The sequence below is a fragment of the Esox lucius genome, chromosome 17 (assembly GCF_011004845.1).
Source record: "Esox lucius isolate fEsoLuc1 chromosome 17, fEsoLuc1.pri, whole genome shotgun sequence".
NCBI classification, from domain to species: Eukaryota; Metazoa; Chordata; class Actinopteri; order Esociformes; family Esocidae; genus Esox; species Esox lucius.
Genome location: NC_047585.1, coordinates 1,924,536 through 1,949,980, shown reverse-complemented (window position 1 = coordinate 1,949,980; position 25,445 = coordinate 1,924,536). Strand labels below are relative to the sequence as shown.

At 38.5% G+C, this 25,445-nt stretch overlaps 1 protein-coding gene and 1 long non-coding RNA gene across 2 annotated transcripts in view; one reads left to right on the top strand and one right to left on the bottom strand.

Annotated features, from left to right (window-relative positions):
* Positions 1–25,445, top strand: part of angpt4 (angiopoietin 4) — a 146,556-nt gene that overhangs the window by 58,959 nt on the left and 62,152 nt on the right. The window contains exons 2-4 of the mRNA XM_029114289.2: positions 18,705–18,860; positions 22,856–22,977; positions 23,509–23,741. Coding sequence (XP_028970122.1) covers positions 18,705–18,860; positions 22,856–22,977; positions 23,509–23,741 — 511 coding nt within the window. The remainder of the gene's footprint in view (positions 1–18,704; positions 18,861–22,855; positions 22,978–23,508; positions 23,742–25,445) is intronic.
* On the bottom strand, positions 6,992–8,059 carry LOC117592953. The gene is made up of 4 exons (XR_004574696.1): positions 8,018–8,059; positions 7,851–7,934; positions 7,482–7,700; positions 6,992–7,093 (listed from the first exon to the last, which is right to left on the bottom strand). It is a non-coding gene; the product is annotated as an uncharacterized LOC117592953 (long non-coding RNA).

Genomic DNA, 25,445 nt, shown 5'->3' with positions numbered 1-25,445 from the left:
GTGGCTGAGAGCCTTTGTGAATTTGAAAGCAAATTTTCCAGTGTGTAAACTCCCGAAATCTAGAAAGCTGAAAAGTATATTGCTTTTAACAGCATTTTATTGGAGTAAAAATTTTACTTGAATGCAATTTCATTGAGAAAACAAAATATATCATATTTACTCTGTTCTGAGATAAAGAATGTTCCTAGCTACATTTTGCAGTCTGTAAAATGTTTATTCCTTGCTAGCTAGTTTGCTAACGTGGGGGAGAGGTGGAAGTTTTACTGAGGCCGGGAAAGTTGATTAGCTGGTATCTTAAAAGTGCATTATATACGGTATAACGTTATACTTGGGAAAGTCACATGACGCTCACATTTAGCCGACCACTTTTTCAGCCCTTGCTTGCTTTTAATCGATTCAAAGACAAGGCAGATTGACTTCGAATCACTAGGCCCAGCTTAAATTTGGTTTTACAGTGCAGAAAGTTGACATGTTTAATAACTTGCAGAAAAGTAAAACAGTGTTCAATTGCTACAGCAATTAGGCTATATATTGTTCATTAACTAACAACATTTATACAGGTCTTACCTTTGGGAAAACGTCCCTGAAAGGTGTCTGGTGTAAAATGCCTTGGGCGGAAGTGTAAGGTGCTTAAATTCAAAGACCTCAGGATGAGTAAAATGTATCGATTTTCTGCATCTTTGATTTTCCTGATGAAATACAATTAAATTAAACTCTGATTCACAGCAACAAAACTGAGTAAAATGCAATTAATAAATAATTCAAATTTGTGGAATTCAGCTTACTGCGATTCTAAACTGCTAGCTAATAATTGCGACAGCCCTACAGTAGGTATACAGTTGACTAATTAAAAAAATACTTTGTTGGATCATAGAGTTTTTGTTTTATTGCTGTTTAAGTGTAGGCAATTATACAGTATGGCTATTTAAAAGATATGTCCGGTAGCTCTTCCCTATGGCCGGAATTCAGGAATTCTAATCGCCATATTGGCCTACTTGATAAGTCAAATAAGCGACTGAAATGCACTTGTCTATTAAACAATAACGTTGCAAAATTAGGCTACATTATGGTGCACTGCAAAATCTTTCTAAACCAGACTGAAACATACTGAAATTTAGACGCAAAGGTGTTTCAGTTAATTATCTATAAACTATAACTTTTCGCAGAGCTCCTGAATACTCTGACATCCTATGGAAATTGACGTAATTCGCATGGCTAGCCTATTTGTTGAAACGTTTCTAACATTTGCCTCAAAATCCCTTATTCAGATTGGAAACATGGACTCAAAATATTGTACAAAAAGATAGTTGTCTAGGCTATAAAGATTTAATAATGTACATTATTTTAAATACTAATTAAACATCTCAAATGACTGTTGTAGTCTAACTTATATTTATTTGTCAATGCAATTGATTTGGAACACACCATTTTGAAAGCTACATTCTCCTTCCATTACCTTTTCTGAATAGGTGTAGCATATATTCCATTGTTCCATTGTCAGAATTCTCTACTCACAAACTGAAAACTATTTAGAGACTAATAAAAAAATGTACACCATATTCCTACCTAATAACGTATTAGGCATGTGACAGTACAAGTATTGTAACAGGCAATTTGTTTCACCCGACTCTCTCCTTGGGTTAATGTTGAGTAATAAACAGTTTGTCATAAACTTTGTCGACTTTAGGCCATTGTACAGTAAATAAAGGAATTACTTGTTCCGTTCAAATGCCATTTTATTAGAAACAAAAAAAAAAACAATAAAAAAAAACATTATTTACCTTTGAAAATATTAATGAAACATTGAAGGGTTGAACTTGTAGCTTATTGCCTATTTAACCAACTAAATGTCCTTCATGTAAATGCAAAATGCAAATGTAAAACACTTGAATTATATTTTAGTTTGGGTCGACTGTGGCATATTGTACTTTGTCAAAGAAATCTGTTGAGAAAAGTAATTTCTCATTTTTTATTTTTATTTTTATTGATCCATTTTTTTATTGATAGAAACAGATGCAGTCTTCAGGAAATATTTGTGCCGAAATGTACCATCAATGACAAAATAAGTAATGTTCACTTGGTAAACTTCTGCAATGTGTTAACTCAATCATTGTGATCAACAGCTATATTTCCAGTCAAATAAATGTACTTCAGTTTCAATGATTACATATAAAGGAAAAAAATTAGATTAATGTGTGTAAATCTATAATTAAAAATACATTCTCATAAATAACAGTTAATCAAGCACAGAACATGGAATCAAACACAGCAACATTGCAATCCATGAATAGGATTATAGCAGACAAAATATTCCTCAGATTTTATTGTTTTATTCTGGACATATAAATACAGACGCAGCCTTGAATAACTGCAGTTTCAGGCAGGTGTCGTTGTTCTCACAGATGCCCCTGGTGGCTGTTCTTATATTTTATTTATTGTTTTTGTCCATTCCGCACGGCACTGCAACTTGCCGTGGTATACCGCTTTATGACGAGGCATGCCTTGTCAATGACCACCCCCTCGGTGCTGGAATTAGATGAGCGATATCTGTATGCTGACACAGAGTCTGTGACATCAGCTGCATCACAGAACATCTGCCAATCCATTGTTTCAACGCAGTCCTGTAGAGCAGTAATGGATCCCTCATTCCAGCGTTGAACTGTCTGAGAAACCACTTTTTCCTGTTTTAGGCGTTATCTACAGTATAGGATGGGAGGAGCTAAATAGATGTGATCCGCCTTACCAAATGCAGGGCGGGGGAGAGGTTGATAACCAATTGGTATTTGTGAATAACAATGGTCTAGAGTCTGATCGCCCCGGGTAGGAAAGTTAATGTGCAGGTGGTATTACAACAATAGCAGCTGCCTCAGTGTGTGTGTCCTCTAGTCCATATAGGACTTCCAGTGTGCAGGTTTCATCGGCCTGTGGGGGTATATAGACTGCTGTGATAATAGCTGAGCTGAATTCCCATGGAAGGTTGATGGGCCTTATCATTACAGAGAGTAGTAAAATGAAAACCCCAAATTCAGTATCTCAGAAAATTTGAATATTGTGAAAAGGTTCAATATTGAAGACCCCTGGTGCCACACTCTAATCAGTTAATTAACCCAAACGCCTGCAAAGGCCTTTAAATCGTCTCTCAGTCTAGTTCTGTAGGCAACACAATCATGGGGAAGACTGCTGACTTGACAGCTGTCCAAAAGACGACCATTGACACCTTGCACAAGGAGGGCAAGACACAAAAGGTCATTGCTAAAGAGGCTGGCTGTTCACAGAGCTCTGTGTCCAAGCACATTAATAGAGAGGCGAAGGGAAGGAAAAGATGTGGTAGAAAATATGTACAAGCAATAGGGATAACCGCACCCTGAAGAGGATTGTGAAACAAAACCCATTCAAAAATGTGGGGGAGATTCACAAAGAGTGGACTGCAGCTGGAGTCAGTGCTTCAAGAACCACCACGCACAGACGTATGCAAGATATGGGTTTCAGCTGTCGCATTCCTTGTGTCAAGCCACTCTTGAACAAGACACAGCGTCAGGAGCATCTCGCCTGGTCTAAAGACAAAAAGGACTGGACTGCTGATGAGTTATGTTCTCTAATGAAAGTACATTTTGCATTTCCTTTTGAAATCAAGGTCGCAGCGTCTGGAGGAAGAGAGGAGAGGCACATAATCCACGTTGCTTGAAGTCCAGTGTAAAGTTTCCACAGTCAGTGATGGTTTGGGGGTGTTGGTCCACTCTGTTTTCTGAGGTCCAAGGTCAACGCAGCCGTCTACCAGGAAGTTTTAGAGCACTTCATGCTTCCTGCTACTGACCGACTTTATGGAGATACAGATTTCATTTTCCGACAGGACTTGGCACTTGCACACAGTGCCAAAGCTACCAGTATCTGGTTTAAGGACCATGGTATCCCTGTTCTTAATTGGCCAGCAAACTCACCTGACCTTAACCCTATAGAAAATCTATGGGGTATTGTGAAGAGGAAGATTCGATACACCAGACCCAACAATGCAGAAGAGCTGAAAGCCACTCCTAACACCTCAGCAGTGCCACAGACTGATCAACTCCATGCCACGCCGCATTGCTGCAGTAATTCAGGCAAAAGGAGCCCCAACTAAGTATTGAGTGCTGTACATGCTCATACTTTTCATGTTCATTCTTTTAAGTTGGCCAACATTTCTAAAAATCCTTTTTTTGTATTGGTCTTAAGTAATATTCTTATATTACTGATTTTGGGATTTTCATTAGTTGTCATCACAATTAAAAGAAATAAACATTAGAAATATGTCAGTCTGTGTGTAATGAATGAATATAATATACAAGTTTCACTTTTTGAATGGAATTACTGAAATAAGTCAATAATTTTGATGATATTCTAATTTTATGACCAGCACCTGTATATATAAACATACAGTATTCCACAAAAGTGAGTACACCCCTCACATTTTTGTAAATATTTGATTATATATTTTTGTGTGACAACACTGAGGAAATGACTCTTTGCTACAATGTAAAGTAGTGAGTGCACAGCTTATATAACAGTATACATTTGCTGTCCCTATAAAATAACAAAACACATAGCCATTAATATCTAAACCACTGGCAAAAAACGTTAGTACACCCCTAAGTGAAAATGTCAATATTTTGTGTGGCCACCATCATTTTGCAGCACTGCCTTAACCCCCTCGGGCATGGAGTTCACTAGAGCTTCACAGGTTTCCACTGGAGTCCTCTTCCATTCCTCCATTACGATGTTACGGAGCTGGTGGATGTTGGAGACCTTGCGCTCCTCCACCTTCCGTTTGAAGATGCCCCACAGATGCTAAATAGGGTTTAGGTCTGGAGACATGCTTGGCCAGTCCATCACCTTTACCCTCAGCTTATTTAGCAAGGCAGTGGTCGTCTTGGAGGTGTGTTTGGGGTCGTTATCATGTTGGAATAATGCCCTGCGGCCCAGCCCCCGAAGGGAAGGGATCATTCTCTGCTTCAGTATTTAAAAATACATGTTGGCGTTCATGGTTCCCTCAATGAACTGTAGCTCCCCAGTGCCAGCAGCACTCATGCAACCCCAGACCATGACACTCCCACCACCATGCTTGACTGTAGGTAAGACACACTTGTCTTTGTACTCCTCACCTGGTTGCCGCCACACACGCTTGACACCATCTAAACCAAATAAGTTTAGCATCAGACCACAGGACATGGTTCCAGTAATCCAGTAATGTCCTTAGTCTGCTTGTCTTCAGCAAACTGCATCATCTTTAAAAGAGGCTTCCTTCCTTTTTTTCAGATCCTCAGAGAGTTCTTTGCCATGAGGTGCCATGTTGAACTTCTAGTGACAAGTATGATGGAGTGTGAGAGTGATGACCCCAAATTTAACACACTTGCTCCCCATTCACAACTGAGACCTTGTAACACTAATGAGTCACATGACACCGGGGAGGAAAAATTGCTAATTGGGTGCAATTTGGACATTTTCACTTAGGGGTCTACTCACTTTTGTTGCCATCGGTTAAGGTATTTGGCAGAGGTGGGGGACTCGAGTCACATGACTTGACTCAAGTCTGACTCGAGTCACAATTTTCTGGACTTGTGACTTGCTTGATTAAAGTATGAAAATGACTTGACTTTGACTTGAGAACAAGTTACTTGAGACTTGACTTGAAGTGGAAGACTCGACAATGACTTGAACTTATAATAAACAAACAGCAATACAATTATTTTATATCCCAGATAGCAATGAGTTGGCGGACCGGAGGCGGTCCTCCAAAGACAGTAGAAGCGTCAGAATGTCTAAATCGCAAACACGTTTGCCAGCTTTCCGCTGGCGGCAGACGCTTTTTAAAAGCGGCAGTCGCACTCCTACCGCCTGTGTTCTGCGGCCGGCCCGTGGTCCAACCGCCGTTATACAAAAGGTTTTCGAGCGATCTGCCGCTTTTATATATATATATATTTAATATTTATAGCATGCAGTTTATCGAGAATAATGATTGATCAAACCAGACAAATTTCCATTTGGTGTTTTAATTCCACATTTCAAAGTACAGTAACTGTCATTCAAACAAGATGTGTCAGATCACTGAAATAAATAATAGGCATAAATACACACAGAACATGCAGGTTTCCAATAAAATGTTGGTTAAAAAAAAAGAACAGCCATACAAGCAAATTATGACACAAACACAATCATTGTTAATAATATAGAGGTCAGCTCTGGGATGAAAATAATTACCAGTAAACATAACAAGTAATGAGGATATTTGGTACCAAAGAATGTGCAGGATACCAAATAAAACGAGGTAGAACATCACATTTTCAAGCCATTGAGTAAAGCTCTAGAGTAGAATATTCCATTATAATGGCATTGCTGACCTGGAGCACAATATTTACACCATGCTGCATTAAGATGTGTCTCTTGTATCTGTGATAAACAAAACTTGATATACATATATAAAAATACAGAGGTAAAAACAGTAGTAGAACAGACCATTATAACTGCAATGCTGACCTGTGGCACAAGGATTTACAAGCTATATTTAACAATAGAATAACAGTTAAGCACTGTGATGGAATGAAAAATGCTGACGTTAAAAACAGAGTAAGTAGAATATTTGGTACCAGGTACTGTGCAATATCAAGTATCAGAGGTACGAAATAGTATTTCCAAGCTATTATTAATTGAATAACAGTTAAGCATAGTGATGAAATGAAAGTAGAATGTTGGTACTAGTTAATGCGCAATATCAAGTAACAGGTATGAAATAGGATTTACAAACTAAAATAGAATCGTTAAGATGGAATGAAATAAGCCAATACTAAAGTTAATACAAAAAAAACAGGGTGGGTTTGGTGAGTGTAGTCTGGCACTTCTGGCTTCTTGATGTTACTGACTGCAGGATAAAGAAAGTGTTCCAGTTCAGGGATGCTGGGGTGTCAGTAGTCAGCCTAGGTTTAAGGGGTTGGCTGTGGGTCCTTCTCAGCTGGGCGGCTTTTTCCTCCTTCACAGTCTGATGCTCCTTTCAGGTAACGTGTAACGTTAACCTGGACCGCCTCATCAGTGGCATCCTGGGTTGCCGGGTTCTTCCGGAGGGCCCCTGTAGAAAATACAGATCTGTCATTACATTTGAATGGCATAAGGCATAAGGGCATCTACTTAAAAAAATTACTTTGAACAATGGTCTTCAGGAACAGGTCTCTAAAACAGGTTTTATCCCCTATGCCAGTCCAGGTTGTATTAACGGCAAGGTTATTAGAGAAAATACTCTGAAGCATTCTCCACACTGTTGTCTTCAGGTCCCTCCCACATTTGATAGCCAAAAACCGAAGCTGAAAATCCAAAAATGTGTTTTTCTCACAAGCTTCTCATACATAAATATAAAATGTGACAGGCTGTGGATTTAGACTGTAGAATATACAGTGTACAAACTTAATTTGACTTTTTAGATTACCCTACGGCCTTATAAACGAAAGCAACACACTTACAAATTGTTCCTGGAGCTCTTTATCCTCCCTCAAAATGCTGTCAAGAAACACCAAATCTTCCTGGGTGTCTAGGGGGAGTAACATCCCCTGGCAGGGATAGCTCTCCAACAGACACATTGGCACTGAAATGTTGCAGCATAGTGTCCATTTTGTTTTCCATGCTACGCACAACATCGCCAAACTCTCCAAGATGTCGCAGCACTAGGGTCTGATCTGCACCTACAGGGGTTCCCAGAATAAAAGAATAAAGTAGTCAGTCCTGGTCCCTCAATTACTAAACAATGACATTTATACCTAGGTCTAATACACGTACATGTGGACCCAGTGGGAATTAAATCAACAACCACAGGTGTTGTTTGCAAGTTGTACCTGATTGCCCAGTGCGAGCAAACATCTTCAGCATTGTCCCAAATAGCTTCACCTGCTCTTGAAGTGAGCCGCTGTCACCCGAAGCTACAAAATGAAAGGCATATGGTCATTCTGAACCTACATTACACACAAAAAAGTAAAATTAAAGAAAGAGTGCATGTTCTCACCTGCTCGTGCATGGCTCCCCTCCCTCAGGGCTTGGTTCTCCTCCCTCAGGGCTTGGTTCTCCTCCCTCAGGGCTTGGTTCTCGTTCTGGAAAACTAAAGGCACTATTTTCAAAACTGTTAAAAAACTGGACATTAGGACATAGGCCTAGAATATACCTTCATTGCTGAAAACTTCATGCTGTACATGCGACGCCAGGGGAGTCCAAGGGCCAATAACGGAGCGATGACTTTCTCCTATTGATAATCATTGACGTAAAAATATGTTTGAAGTTATTGCATACATGTAATGAATTGGACTTAAATGTAACAGTTTAGCGCAACGTATTACATACCTCCAGCCTTTTCACCCATTTGCTGCCAGGGTACATTTTCTGCTGGGGGTGTAAAGTTTAGTACTTGACGAACTGGGGGAAAAAACATAACAGCTTTAATTTCACTGCAGAGATTGCATATTCAGTAATGAAACAATAATTGAACTGTGCAAAGCTAATGATATGTACAACACACCTCCACACCTTTTATCCAGAAAGTCAAGTGCCCTAAAGAAAAACAGATTATGGATAAAAGGATTCCTAATCTTAAATAGAAGCAATAGTTTCCAAGACAAAAAACATCACAAATAACATCACTTATACTCAAACTCTTGGCTCTGAAGTGGAGTCTGGATTACTGGGGAGAAACCTGGTTCTGAGACAGAGGGAACAGAAATTTGAAAATCTAACAAAGTGTACAGTTTAGTTACAGGATCACAAATTAAGCATCACAGCAATACATTTTACATACCAACTCTGAAGTCTACAGATGGCTCAACATTTTCCTGGTTTTCTGGAATCAATGCAACTTCTGTAGAATGTAGTGATTCAAGTGAATGTCCTGTTTGTCCCTCTCAACTCTTCATTATTATTTTCCTTTTGGCCCAGTAACTAAACATTGTGACTAACAATGTATTTACCTTTAAAACCAAAACGATTGACCAACAGTAGGTCTCTTGGGTGAAGATAATCGGTTATGCTCTGGCCAAGGTATCTGCAACAAAACCGGATTGTTAACGTTAGGAATATACAGTAGCTATGCTGTGGGGGGGAAACGTTATCAGCCAAATGTGGAACAGTGAAATTGTTAAAAATAAAATGTATTCATTGGGTGTTGTGATTCAAGTGAACACAGAATGTTCCTCAAACATAAAACGTACAGCAGTTCAGAGAATTAGAAATCACAATCGCCTTAAATCCAGTACAGTAGCAACACAGCACAAAACATGCTAGCCACAGTGTGTACTGTAACAAAGGCAAAACAGCATGTGCTAGCTAACACTTACTCTAGCTACTGGACTAGCAGCATACTTGTTCAGGCAAACAAAATAATTTAAACAACATATATACATCGTTATTTTTGTAAGAAAGACTAAGTTCAAATTTTAGTGTTTTCTAGATGTAAAGCTTTTGCTACCTATTATAGCTCGTTAAAATTCAACATGTACTAACAACATTGCGTTAACAAGGCTACTTTAGCTAGTTAGGCCAGAACAAAGATGACTACACATTTTAAATATATAAACTAAAAACAATGTCAATATAATATTGCGTTACACAAAAAGGAAACATGTACTTACTTAAACGATGGTAGTCGATGACTTTGCCAGCTAGCAGACTGTAACTCGCGATTGAGCGACGAACTGATGCGAATGTGTCCAAACCAACATGGCCGGTCGATTTTGAGAGTAGCCTATTTAAAAGCGTCTTGCCGCCGATGGACCGCGGTTTTTAGACCCAGGCAACCGCCAGAGAAAATGAAGCAGTCAAAAAATCTCGCAAGAAATGGGAGTGACGTATTCGGCGGCAAACGTTTCATCCCCGCCAGCAGGACGCACCTATAGCCGACAGCTAAGGGCCGGCGGCAAAAAGAAGCCTAGCGGATATTTTTTGCTATCTGGGATGTTGTGACATCAGCACCACTAATCAGCGTATGTGCCTTTAACGCTGCACAATTCAAACCGCCCAAACATTGCAGACAGTAACGTTAGTCGAGCTCCACAAATAGTATCGTTTGGATACAAGGACTTTGAACTGGACCGTGTGATTAAAAAAAGATTTACCAGATGCAAAATATGCAACAATGTCAAATTTCATTTGTGATTTTAAGAACCACAAGGAAAGGTAAGAAAGTAATCTCTTTATATTCAGTTTCACTAAGATCTATAACGATGAAGTAATGGATTCATCTTTTGTTTGTCATAATTTGGCCTTGGTTGCATATTTTTTATTTATTTTTCTTGTTAGAAATGTGTATCATTACAGAATACATCTGGTAAATAGATGTAAGGGAATTTGACTATAATAGTGGCATAGCCTGAATTTTAATGTTGATGGTCATCTTAAAATGAGCGTGCATGTATATTATTACAAGTAGGCCATAATGTCTGTATTAAATGTGCGCATTTTCAAGTGTTTGTGGACTGCGTGTGGAAACTAAAAAGCATTGTGCTTACACCATAACAGTTAACTTTACTGCATGAAAGGCTAACATGGAGGCGCCGATGTGATTACTAGCACCTAAACATTTCGAAGAGTTTTTTTTTTTTTACTCATATAGACAAGAATAATTACAGCGTATTTACATATTAGGCAGTTTTTTTGTCACAATAATTAGTTTAAAATGTTGTTATTATTAGCTCTTATTACATGGATTGGCTGAATTCCAGTGCAGAATGCGTGTTATTTCGTGATAACAGACCGTTGCCATGAAAAACAGCGCGTTGCTATGGACGCAGCAGGATTCTAACCAGAGACGGAACGGACTATTTTCTTTAGAGGAAGCAATACAATCGTTTTAAATTAATAAATTCCTTTTGAAATCAATATTTGTGTGAAATTATAGATTTATTTGGTAGGTAGCCATGTAATAAGCGGGATAAGGTATAGCGAGGCGGTTGTTATAGCGAATACAACCCCTTCAGGCTGATTCAAGATCCCTCCGCTTCGTTCCCCCAAAAAAATTGATTTTGAAATCGAGCTTCGCACCGAGCGCACGTCAGAAACAGAGGACAGTGTGTGTGTGTGTGTTCATCTCTTTAGTACTGTGACTTGACTTGACTTGAAACTTAAAAGGACTCGACTTGACTTGACTTGCTTGATTTATCTGAACTGTGACTTGAGACTTGACTCGAGACTTGATGGTTAAGACTTGAGACTTGCTTGGACTTGACCATGTGTGACTTGTCCCCATCTCTGGTATTTTGAGGGGACAGCAAATTTACACTGTTATACAAGCTGTACACTCACTACTTTACATTGTAACAAAGTATCATTTATTCAGTGTTGTCACATGAAAATATATACTCAAATATTTACAAAAATGTGAGGGTTGTACTCACTTTTGTGAGATACTGTATATATTTATACTCACACTACCGTTAAAAACATATATATATGCACTGCTCAAAAAAATTTAAGGAACATGTAATGATCACAGTATAACACCAAGTCAAGTCAATTCTGTTTTGGTATAAATGAAAGTGAAAAAAGCTGCTGGAGAGGCAACAGCAAGACAACCCCCAAAAAGGGAATTGTTTTACAGGTGGTGGCCACTGCAGTGGTAACTGCAGCCCATGACCACTGCAGACCGGGATGACCTCACAAGGGCTGCAGTTTTGGAGATCCTCTGACCCAATCATCTAGCCATCCCAATTTGGCCCTTCTCAATTTGGCCCTTGTGATTCAAAAGAATTAGACAAAGATAAATCATGTCAGAACTTTTTCCACCTTTAATGTGACCTATAACGTGAACAATTCAATTGAAAAACAAACTAAAATCTTTGAGGGGGAAGAAAATTACATTACAAAAACTCACAATCCAGATACCACAGCACACCTTAAGAGGTCTAGTGGAGTGCATGCCTCGACGGGTCAGGGCTGTTTTGACGGCAAAAGTGGGGCCTTCACAATATTAGGCAGGTGGTCACAATGTTATGGCTGATCGGTTTATATATATACACAGTGGGGAGAACAAATATTTGATACACTGCCGATTTTGCTGGTTTTCCCACTTACAAAGCATGTAGAAGTCTATAATTTTTATCATAGGTACTCTTCAATTGTGAGTGACGTAATCTAAAACAAAAATCCAGAAAATCACATTGTATGATTTTTAAGTAATTAATTTGCATTTTATTGCATGACATAAGTATTTCAGAAAACTAGAACTTAATATTTGGTACAGAAACCTTTGTTTACAATTACACAGATCATACGTTTCCTGTAGTTCTTGACCAGGTTTGCACACACTGCAGCAGGGATTTTGGTCCACTCCTCCATACAGACCTTCTCCAGGGCAATACGGACTTTTAGCTCCCTCCAAAGATTTTCTATTGGGTTCAGGTCTGGAGACTGGCTAGGCCACTCCAGGACCTTGAGATGCTTCTTACGGAGCCACTCCTTAGTTGCCCTGCCTGTGTGTTTTCGGGTTGTTGTCATGCTGGAAGAACCAGCCACGACCCATCTTCAATGCTTTTACTGAGGGAAGGAGATCTCATGATACATGGCCCCATACATCCTCCCCTCAATACGGTGCAGTCGTCCTGTCCCCTTTGCAGAAAAGCATCCCCAAAGAATGATGTTTCCAGCTCCATGCTTCACGGATGAGATGGTGTTCTTGGGGTTGTACTCATCCTTCTTCTTCCTCCAAACATGGTGAGTGGAGTCTAGACCAAAAGGCTCTATTTTTGTCTCATCAGACCACATTACCTTCTCCCATTCCTCCTCTGGATCATACAGATGGTCATTGGCAAACTTCAGACGGGCCTGGACATGCGCTGGCTTGAGCAGGGGGACCTTGCGTGCGCTGCAGGATTTTAATCCCTGACGGCGTAGTGTGTTACTAATGGTTTTCTTCAAGACTGTGGTCCCAGTTCTCTTCAGGTCATTGACCAAGTCCTGCCATGTAGTTCTGGGCTGATCCCTCACCTTCCTCATGATCATTAATGCCCCAAGAGGTGAGATCTTGCATGGAGCTCCAGACCGAGGGAGATTGACCGTCATCTTGAACTTCTTCCATTTTCTAATAAATGCGCCAACAGTTGTTCCCTTCTCACAAAGCTGCTTGCCTGTTGTCCTGTAGCCCATCCCAGCCTTGTGCAGGTCTACAATTTTATCCCTGATGTCCTTACACAGCTCTCTGGTCTTGGCCATTGTGGAGAGGTTGGAGTCTGTTTGATTGAGTGTGTGGACAGATGTCTTTTATACAGGTAACGAGTTCAAACCGGTTACCTGTATAACATTTTTTAATAACTAACCTGTTTGTGAGAGCCGGAATTCTTACTGGTTGGTAGGTGATCAAATACTTATGTCATGCAATGAAATGCAAATTAATTATTTAAAAATCATGTGATTTTCTGGATTTTTGTTTTAGATTCCGTCTCTCACAGTTGAAGTGTACCTATGATAAAACCTACAAAATCTGCAGTGTAACAAATACTTGTTCTCCCACTGTATTTATTATATTCATATATTATTATTGTATACATATACAGGTGCTGGTCATAAAATTAGAATATCATCAAAACGTTGATTAATTTCAGTAATTCCATTCAAAAAGTGAAACTTGTATATTATATTCATTCATTACACACAGACTGATATATTTCTAATGTTTATTTCTTTTAATTGTGATGACAACTAATGAAAATCCCAAAATCAGTATCGCCGAAAATTAGAATATTACTTAAGACCAATACAAAAAAAGGATTTTTAGAAATGTTGGCCAACTGAAAAGTATGAACATGAAAAGTATGAGTATGTACAGCACTCAATACTTAGTTGGGGCTCCTTTTGCCTGAATTACTGCTATGTTATGAGAGCCCAGGTTGCTCTGATAGTGGCCTTCAGTTCTTCTGCATGGTTGGGTCTGGTGTATCGCATCTTCCTCTTCACAATACCCCATAGAATTTCTATCAGGCGAGTTTGCTGGCCAATTAAGAAGAGGGATACCATGATCCTTAAACCAGGTACTGGTAGCTTTGGCACCGTGTGCAGGTGCCAAGTCCTGTTGGAAAATGAAATCTGCATCTCCATAAAGTTGGTCAGCAGCAGGAAGCATGAAGTGCTCTAAAGTGACCTTGGACCTCAGAAAACACAGTGGACCAACACCAGCAGATGACGTGGCACCCCAAACCATCACTGACTGTGGAAACTTTACACTGGACTTCAAGCAATGTGTATACTTTGCCTCTCCTCTCTTCCTCCAGACTCTGGGACCTTGATTTCCAAAGGAAATGCTAAAAGGAGATACTGAATTTTGGGATACTGAATTTTTTCATTAGTTGTCAGTTAAAATCATCAAAATTAAAATAAATAAACACTTGAAATATATCAGTGTGTGTCATGAATGGATATAATATACAAGTTTCACTTTTTGAATGGAATTACTGACATAAATCAACTTTTTGATGTTATTCTAATTATATGACCAGCACCTGTATATTATTTACATACATACATTATAGAGCATTTTTATTAAAACACTCCCCAAATAAATGGCCTTAGTACGACTTTCAGGTTCCTAACACTTTTGCATAATACTGTCTATATAACACATTACACATTTTTGAAAGCAGGTAACTTCAGTGTTTTGTTCAATGTTTTATTTTCAATGTATGGTGGGAATAGTGTAGTAATGATGTTTAAAGATTGTCATATGGCAGTCTAGAAAAAGAGAGAAATTAAATTAGGCCTACCTAAAACATGATGAAATTTGCCTCAAATCAGCAATGAAAGGATACATTCTCTTCGGCATTATGAAGATCAACAGATGAACAAAACTCACTGTACAAACTATGAGGTCTTATGAACACAAAACTAAACAATATTCTTTAAACTATCATACATAACAATAACTTGTACACAATGTTGTTACTGAAAAATCTTTTAGAGTGAAATCTGAAGGCAGAACATTTCTGAATCATCCAATATAAACACATTTGGTTTCTATTGAGGTTAAACTTACTCATCTTTTTTTGCATTCTCAAATTTGTACCAAAACACTCAGTTTGAACTTGTAGTGATAAGAATTGTTCATGCTGTGCTTATCAATAAAAAATAAATAAATCAGCACCTCAAATTGCTCTATTTTATACAGATATCACATATATTGTAGAACAACCTAATCTTAACCCTCCATTATTTTTCTGTAAATATCAGGTAGCACATAATTATGAAAAGGGTATTAATAATGCATTCATGAAGCCAGTCAACTTATTGAAAACAATTGAACAATACATTCAATCGTTAGTTAATTTTCATTGTTATTATTTTTATGTATAAGCATTTACATTTAGGTTGTTGAGCAGATACTGTAATGAATGTGTTACACTGAACATTCATAAAGCGGTCATTCATTAATTTAAGAAAGTGTTCATGAATGTCTAATTCATAATCAAGCAGTGATGAATGTGTAATGCCTAATTCATTTATATTAAATAGAAATAGTGTACTGTACTGAATGTTGGCAAGCAAGCAAGTTTATTTATATAGCACAATTCATACATAGAAGCATTTCAGTGTGCTTCAATGTGCTACAATGAAAATTAAAATAAAAACAAACGCAATAGAATAAAAAACAGGTCAGATTTTTACAATTCTCTAACCACCCTCCAGGGGGGACTCTCCACCCTGGGATTTCAATCCTTGCATTCCAGCGCTAGGATGAACCCTTAACTCCCTTTGTGAGATAATCTCTGCATCAATGTCTTACCTGGCTTTCCCCAGAGGGGCATTTATGCCATGACTTAATGCATTTAATATTCATCCTCAATGAATTTCAGTTCCCATAACGGTTTACTGAACCACCCCAGTATCTCAATCATCGCGCTCCAGCGTTTGGATAAAATGCTCAGTCCATTTGTGATATAATACCCTACATCGATGTCTAAACAGCAGCACAATAACTTGCATTATCAGTCATCAAAAGATTGTTACATTAACACAGATGTTATTCCTCTGATAGCACCAGAACTTGCATTACAGAACATTGGTAAAACATAGCAAAATAGAAATAGAATAACAACAAAATAAGACATTGAATGAAAAAGAGAAATATATAAATACATCACAATTATAAAACATTGAATAAGAAAATAGAAATATTCCATGAGGAAGCTATAAAAGCTGTGAGGCTAATATTAAGTTTAAGCACTCAGTCATAGGCATGTGAAAAGAGAAGTGTTTTTGACCTGGATTAAAAAAATATTTTTGGGGCACGTCTAAGATATTCTGGTAGTTTACTCCAGTTTAGAGCAGCATAGCTGCTAAAGGCATCTTCGCCATGTTTAGTTTGGACTCAGGGTTCTACTAGCTGACCTGAGTTCATGGATCTAAGAGCCCTGCTCAGTTTGTAATCTTCAAACATATCAGAAATGTATTCGGGGCCTAAACCATTCAATGATTTATAGTCTAAAAGCACCACTTTAAAATCTATTCTGTAACTGACTGGAAGCCATTTCAAAGATTTAAGAACTGGAGTGATGTGCTCTGTTCTCTTGGTCCTGGGCTGCAACTGTTTTACCGTCTTTTTGGGGAGTCCAGTTAAGAGGCCATTACAGTAGTCAACCATACTAGAGATAAAAGCATGGATGAGCTTCTCTTGGTCTTTTTGAGACACTAAGCTCTTTATTCTGGCTATATATCCATGATAGAATGCTGTTTTGATGATCGCTTTGATGTGACTGTTAAATGTGTGTTCTGAGTCTATCAGAACACCAAGATTATGACATTGGTCCCTGTTTTTTAGGTCCAGAGAATCCAGCGCTTTACTAATACTAATTATTTTATTTTTGTTGCCAAACACAATCATCTTTGTTTTATCTTGGTTTAATAGTAGACCATTTTTGGTTCATCCAGGTATTTATGTGCTCTATACAGTGACACAGTGATTCTATTGAGCTGTTGTCATATGGTTCGAGGGTCATATATATTTGAGTATCATCAGCATAGCTATAGTAGTTGTTGTTAATTTGTATCATTTGGCCCGGAGGTAGCATATAGAGATTGAACAGAAGCATTCTGAGAACTGATCCCTGGGGAACTCCGCATGGCATAGCAACCCTATCAGATTCATGATTTCCAATGGTGACAAAGTAACTCTGGCCATCTAAATAAAACCTGAAGCAATTAAGGACTGTCCCGGAGAGTCATACACAATTTTCCAGCCTATATAGAACTGTTCTGTGATCTACAGTTTCAAATGCAGCACTGAGATCTAATAGAACTAGAACTGTTATTTTATCCGAATAAGTATTCAGCCGTATGTCATTTAAAACTTATCAGAGCCGTTTCATTACTGTGGTGAGGTTGTAAGCCTGATGGAAATTTGTCTAAGAGACTGCTTGAGTTCACAAAATTCCTGAGATATTTAACATTGAAACAAGTGAGCATGCCAACAGGTTTAGAATATGAGCACTATGGATTGCTTAAAATAAAGACAAAACATTTACAATGTGAGTATTAGGTTGTCACTAAGACAGCCAGATATTATTTGCATCTTTAGGCAAAGCCAGTTGAGAACTAATGCTGTAGACACTATATTCCCAGACACGTGTATCAATCAAATGTATTTATAAAGCCCTTTTTACAACAGCAGTTGTCACAAAGTGCTTTTACAGAAACACCCGGCCTTAAACCCCATGTATGTATTCGTTATCCAGTTTGTTATCTGAGCTTGTTCCCCCTACCTCAGCTATTTTATAGGGGCTATTTGGTGACAAAGTCACTCCAATTTACTAGGATCAGAAAGACTTAAACATCTGGTTTAAGTTAACACCAGCGAAACAAACCCTTAGAGTAGCTGTGTTCCCAAAGTCTAATTATGGTCATGTTTTGTATAATTTGAATCCAAAGCATGGGTCAGTAAGCAGGCTAAAGTCTTTAGGAAACAAACAACAAAAGTTAACTTTTAATTTCTTGTTTGTCAATTAAACACGCCCTCCACTGCCCCCACACCTCCTGTCCCTGCCATTGCTGACTCAGGTGGAGTTTTCAGCTATACAGAAAGTATTTATTGTGCCAAGGGAAGGTAACATAACACAGTTACCTCCTGGAGATTTTTGTCTGGTTGACAAAACCAGGGGCACTCTGTGAGTAACTTGAAGCTTAAACACTGTCTCTTTAACATTTTGTTGAACACAACACAAAGAAATATACTCTGGGGAGCCCTCTGTTTGTTACCGTTGAGGTAAATATATCTTATCCCTGTTCTTTCTCAGTGTTTTCAGATATCATGGGGAACAAGAATTTATTTGTGCTGAGTTGGATTTAGAAGTTTCTCCTCTGCACCTTGCCCGGCACCAGTTCATGTTTCCAAAGAGCACAGGCCAAAGGCCTACTACAGAGAGGGATGCAGCATTTCTCTTGTAACAATAAACACCATGTCCTTAGCCTGCGGTGATCTGACATTGTGGTTATTTAAAGCAATGTCGACATTTGTGCCACTCCGACTGAACTCAATGACAGGATATTTCAAGATTACTTTTGGGGAAAGGTAAAACGTTCACAGTACGCTCTACTTCACTTGGTTCTCTTTCTAATTTCTTTCTACACCTTCCAAATTATCAAACAATTACTGCACAAGTTGCGAGTGGAACTGAATTTGATTTACAACATGAAAATGCAGAACATATTTTTTTTTTCCATATCTGCAGCTAGAAAACTATATCCAGGAGAACATCAAAACGGAGATGGTGCATATCCAAACTCATGCAGTTCATAACCAGACAGCTACCATGCTGGAGATTGGAACAAACCTGTTGACCCAGACTGCAGAACAGACCCGCAAGCTAAATGTGGTCGAAGCTAAGGTAATGGCAGCATCTGAATTATACTTCATAATAATATCTAAGATGCATCTTAAATTAGATGTTCCATAAAACAAATTTACAGTGACGATATACAGGTGCTGGTCATATAAATAAACTTTTTGATGATATTCTAATTATATCAGTAATTCCATTCAAAAAGTGAAACTTGTATATTATATTAATTCATTACATACAGACTGATATATTTCTAATGGTTATTTCTTTTAACTGTGACGATTATAACTGACAACTAATGAAAATCCCAAAATCAGTATAGCCAAAAATTTGAATATTACTTAAGATCAATACAAAAAAAGGATTTTAGAAATGTTGGACAACAGAAAAGTATGAACATGAAAAGTATGAGCATGTACAGCACTCAATACTTAGTTGGGGCTCCTTTTGCCTGAATTACTGCTATGTTATGAGAGCCCAGGTTGCTCTGATAGTGGCCTTCAGTTCTTCTGCATGTTTGGGTCTGGTGTATCGCATCTTCCTCTTCACAATACCCCATAGATTTTCTATAGGGTTAAGGTCAGGCGAGTTTGCTGTCCAATTAAGAACAGGGATACCATGGTCCTTAAACCAGGTACTGGTTGCTTTGGCACCGTGTGCAGGTGCCAAGTCCTGTTGGAAAATTAAATCTGCATCTCCATAAATTTGGTCAGCAGCAAGAAGCATGAAGTGCTCTAAAACTTCCTGGTAGACGGCTGCGTTGACCTTGGACCTCAGAAAACAGAGTGGACCAACACCAGCAGATGACATGGCACCCCAAACCATTACGGACTATGGAAACTTTACACTGGACTTCAAGCAACATGGATTCTGTGCCTCTCCTCTCTTCCTCCAGACTCTGGGACCTTGATTTCCAAAGGAAATGCTAAATTTACTTTCAACAATGAACATAACTTTGGACCACTCAGCAGCAGTCCAGTCCTTTTTGTCTTTAGCCCAGGCGAGACGCTTCTGACGCTGTGTCTTGTTCAAGAGTGGCTTGACACAAGGAATGCGACAGCTGAAACCCATTTCTTGCATACGTCTGTGCATGGTGGTTCTTGAAGCACTGACTCCAGCTGCAGTCCACTCTTTGTGAATCTCCCCCACATTTTTGAATGGGTTTTGTTTCACAATCCTCTCCAGGGTGAGGTTATCCCTACTGCTTGTACACTTTTTTTCTACCACATCTTTTCCTTCCCTTCGCCTCTCTATTAATGTGCTTGGACACAGAGCTCTGTGAACAGCCAGCCTCTTTAGCAATGACCTTTTGTGTCTTGCCCTCCTTGTGCAAGGTGTCAATGGTCGTCTTTTGGATAGCTGTCAAGTCAGCAGTCTTCCCCATGATTGTGTTGCCTACAGAACTAGACAGACGATTTAAAGGCCTTTGCAGGTGTTTTGGGTTAATTAACTGATTAGAGTGTGGCACCAGAGGTCTTCAATATTGAACCTTTCCACAATATTCAAATTTTCTGAGATACTGAATTTGGGGTTTTCATTAGTTGTCAGTTATTATCATCAAAATTAAAAGAAATAAACACTTGAAATATATCAGTCTGTGTGGAATGAATGTATACATTATACAAGTTTCACTTTTTGAATGGAATTACTGAAATAAATAAACTTTTTGATGATATTCTAATTATATGACCAGCACCTGTACATACTTTTTTCCAGAGCTGTATTTACTCTTAAGAGACCATTTTGATTTCTTAAATCAGCATCTCTACATGTATGGCAGTCCATTCCAGTGTCTGTTAAATTCCAACACATGCACACCTCATTTTACTTAATGAGGTACTGATTACCTGAACCAAATCTAATTTAACAAGAAAAGCATAACTATCCTCTTGTACCGTTTTTGCCATCCAGCTGATCCTATTGTAAGTATTACCTCAAAGGTAATTTGAATAAAAAAATAACTATGCAGCATGACAAAAAAGAGTTGAAAACAAAAGCTTTGAGTGAGGAAAAGTAGTTTTTAATTCTGGCTTTACTGGCAGAAGGATACAGTGGGCATCAGGTTGCGTCCATCCTGAAAATTTCAAAGACCGTGGTTGATATGAACAAGGTCAAGCAACAGACACCGGGGACAACAAAGCTATAGACTGGCAGAGGGCGAAAACGTCTGTCCGCTGACCGAGATGCACGGCGAGGACGGTTCAAAACAGGCTCCTAGGGGCATGAAGTCGTGCAAAGCTGGATAAAAGCCCTTCATCAATGAGACGCAAAGAAGAGCCAGGCTGACGTTTTCAAAAGACCATACGGATTGGACCGTAGAGGATGGAGTAAGGTAAGCTTTTCTGATGAGTCAAATTTTCAGCTTTGCCCAACACCTGGTTGTCTAATGGTTAGATGGAGACCTGGAAACGCCTACAAGCCAGTGTCTCGCACCCACTGTGAAATTTGGTGGAGGATTGGTGATGATGATGATGTGGGGATGGTTCATCAAGGCTGGATTCGGGCAGATTTGTCTTTGTGAAGGACGCGTGAATCAAGCCAAGTACAGGGTTATCCTTGATGAACACCTGCTTCCTCCTGCTCTGACAATGATCCCCAACTCTGAGAATTGGTTTTTCCAGCAGGACAATGCTCCATGCCACACAGCCAGGTCAATCAAGGTGTGGATGAAGGACCACCAGATCAAGACCCTGTCATGGCCAGCCCAATCTACAGACCTGAACCCCATTGAAAACCTCTTGAATTTGATCAAGAGGAAGATGGATGATCACAACCCATCAAACAAAGCCAAGCTACTTTAATTTTTGTGCCAGGAATGACATAAAGTCACCCAACAGCAATGTGACAGACTGGTGGAGAGCATGCCAAGATCCATGAAAGCTGTGATAAAAAATCTGGGTTATTCCACCTAATATTGATTTCTGAACTCTTCCTAAGTTAAACCATTAGTATTTTGTTGTTGCAAAATTATGAATTTGTTTTCTTTGCATTATTTGAGGTCTGAAAACAATGCATATTTTTTTGGTTATTTTGACTAGTTGTTATTTTCTACAAATAAACACTCTAAATGACAATATTTGTATTTGTAATTTGGAGTAATGTTGTCAGTAGTTTATAGAATGAAACAAAACTGTTAATTTTACTCAAACACATACCAATGTACCAATTGTAAAACAAGTCTTAATTTTTTCCAGAGCTGTATACCCTGAATCACATGCTATGTTACTTTGGCCAGAATATTAGAGGTTTGGTTAAAATTATATACTTTTTTGTATGTTTTTCCCCTAAAACACATATTCACTTGAACATTTTAATGTGGTCTAATAATGTCATTTTTGGTAAATACTGCATTTCAAATCACCCATTTTCAACCTGGTCTCATTGAAATATGTAGACTATTTTACTTAAATGTATGGCATCCAATTTACGTCATGTTAGGTTACATTACAATGCGCTACCAAAACATACAATACGAATTGGCTGAACAGATGTTACGAAGGCTATTAAATTGTATCATATGTTACAAATGCTAGACAAACGTATCAAATGTTACGAACGGTATGAAAACCCATATGTTACGAACACTACTAAAACCTACCATACATTATGAATTTGCACAAAACAACCAAGTCGTATTTTAAACCGGCGACATTCAGCTGTGCAGATGGCGTCCTACCCACTGCTATAGGGATAATGGATTTGGGGGGATGAGTAATGGCCTTACTGAGGGTGCTACAACATGTAATAAATGTATTTTAATGTTACAGTTAACGTTAGGTATCACAGCACTCAGGTTAAGGTTTAGGTTAAGGTTAGGAATCACCACTACAGGGAAATGTTCTGCATAGCCACTTTGTCTTAGATTCTTTGGTCTCTGGTCAACAGTTCTTAGGCATCTAAACATTGTGCTTTCAACAGATCTTGTAAACACATTTATAAAGCATATAAAACATGTATAGTGCAATTCGAATGTGTAACATTTTATTTGCCCATGGCAAATATATGAGGCCATTTATACCACTTACTTTCATTATGTTAAGGTTATGAACCAGACATCAAGATTTGAGATCCAGTTGTTGGAGAACTCATTATCTACAAATAAGCTGGAAAAAGAATTATTGGTGCAGACTTCTGAAATCACCAAACTTCAAGACAAGAACAGGTAACGTATAGCACTCTGATATTTGCATAAGTTTGATATCTTTATCAGGAGTTTGTCACTGCACAAGACAACTAAAATAGCAGTTACGGATTTGATTGATTTTGTCATCTAAACATGAATATGAAATACAAGCAATAGTAATAGTACATTTATTTTTGCAGCTGTGAGACACAAACAATATTTGAAGATGTAATATTATTTCCAGAACAGAGATTCACAGTATATTAAAATAAAATATAATGAGAAATAATCACCTAGCTAAATCATTATTTATAATGCCAAATTACTAAAATACAAAGAACACTGAAACAGAAACTTGTGTCCAAAATTGTGAGGTATTCATTAAGAAATATGGAATTGAGTGATTTCTGTTTATTATAAAACAATAAAAAACTTTTTGGTCACTAGACTAGACCTAATCATTACTCAAATCCCCCTTTTACCCAGTCATTAGAGAAATAAAATATACATAAAAGCTTGGTAATGAAGATAAAAATACCATTAAATATAACTGTATACCTGTTTTCTTAGTTGTTTGGAGAACAAGGTGCAGGTGTTGGAGTTGCAGCAGCAGGATGAGCTGGAGGACATGAGAGAGGAGAAGAAGAGGTTACAAGCCCTGGTGAGGACCCAAACAACAGCCATTGAGGCTCTAGAAAGACAGTTGAGGGTGGCAAGCACCAACAGCTCAGCCCTGCAGAAACAGCAGCAGCAGCTCATGGAGTCCATCAACGTGCTCATCAACAAAGTGTCTACAAATACAGGTATGTACACATTCAAACCCTCAGATTGTGACATTCTCTAGGATTCTCTTTTTTTTTTAAGTGGTGGACACCCAGTCTCCTTTCATATTTTTGTTCACTTTTTCAACGCTCTCTTGACAGTTTTAATGTCAAGGAGACAGGTGAAGAGGAGACTTCATTGACCACATTGGTCAAAAGAGCACAGGCTGTAAAAAGTAGGTGAATGTCTAGGATAATGACTTCTTCCAAACAAGTAATTGAAGTCGCATTTTAAATTCAGCAGGAAGTTCTGGGGCTATCCCTAAAGTTTGTTAAACCCCCTGTGGCAAGCCCGGGGGTGTGGGCTTCCACGTCACCAGCACAATAACACAAGCCGGCACCAGGAGTACAGTTGAACACAGTTGGTAAGTTTATTAAGGACAATTCACAGCGTAGGAGGGGATTTTGCCACTACTTCACCATCCACTGCTTCACGGTCCACACTCCATTCTCATCATCTTCTATCCACAGGGAGTCCACAGGTAATCCACAAACAGGTCCTCATCCAAATCAGTTCGGTACACAGGGGGTTAGTCAGCCAGTCCAGGTCACACCAAGTAGTCACACAGTTCTATATTTTCTCGTCACTTCTCTCTTCACGCTGTCCCACCTTCTTCTATCCTCGCTGTCCCACCTTCTTCTATCCTCTCTCTCCCCTTCTAAAACTAGCTGCTTCCCTTTTTCCCTCCAATACCTAATTACCCAATTAATCCCAGCCTGTCCGTGTTGGAAGAGGAAGTCCATATAAGGCTCGGGGTGGAGCCAACGAGCCGCAAGATACCTTCCTTCAATTACCACTCCCCTCACCTCTCCTTGTAATCCGCCACACCCCATATAAGGTTGGGGCCCTAGTGTCCTTCATAATTATTGTCCCCTCTCAATTGTCATGTCATGCTAAAATTCTATAGTCATTAGTGAATCAACATCAGTTTTCCTTTTTATTTGAAAATTGCATTTCGATATCAATCTGGTTTAAGACCTGGGCATAGTACTATAACACTGACTACATTGGTGATGAATGATAGTACCAAAGCCTTGAATAAACATGAGGCTTTGGCTCTTTTTGTTGATCTGTCCAAGGATTTTGATACATTTGATTCCTAATCTTTAGTGAAAAAGATGTAATCATTAGGCCTGGCCAAAAATACTTACATCTGGTTTCAAAATTAACTCAGCGATAGAACCCCGGCTATTGTAACTGATGGGACTGAATCAGATTTTTTTGTACTTTACAAAAGAGTTCCATAGAGTAAAATCTTTTACTGTATGTCTGTAACTGAAAGTGTAGTTTATGCTGATGATGCAGTACTCAATGCTGAGACTCTTAATTACTCCAGTCATTACTTAACTCCAGTCATTTATACTCTGTTTAGTGCACCTGATTTTATGTGATGGTAAAGGTTAGGATGTACTAACCTCATGATGAATACATTTAATTTCTGTTTATTTTAATTCCATGACTGGCTTCAAAATACACTGAACAAAATTATAAACGCAAAACACTTGTTTTTGCCCACATTTATCATGAGCTGAACTGAAAGATCTAAGACTTTCTCTATGTACACAAAAGGCCTATTTCTCAAATATTGTTCACAAATCTGTCTAAATCTGTGTTAGTGAGCACTTCTCCTTTGCCGAGATAATCCATCCACTTCACAGGTGTGGCATATCAAGATGCTGATTAGA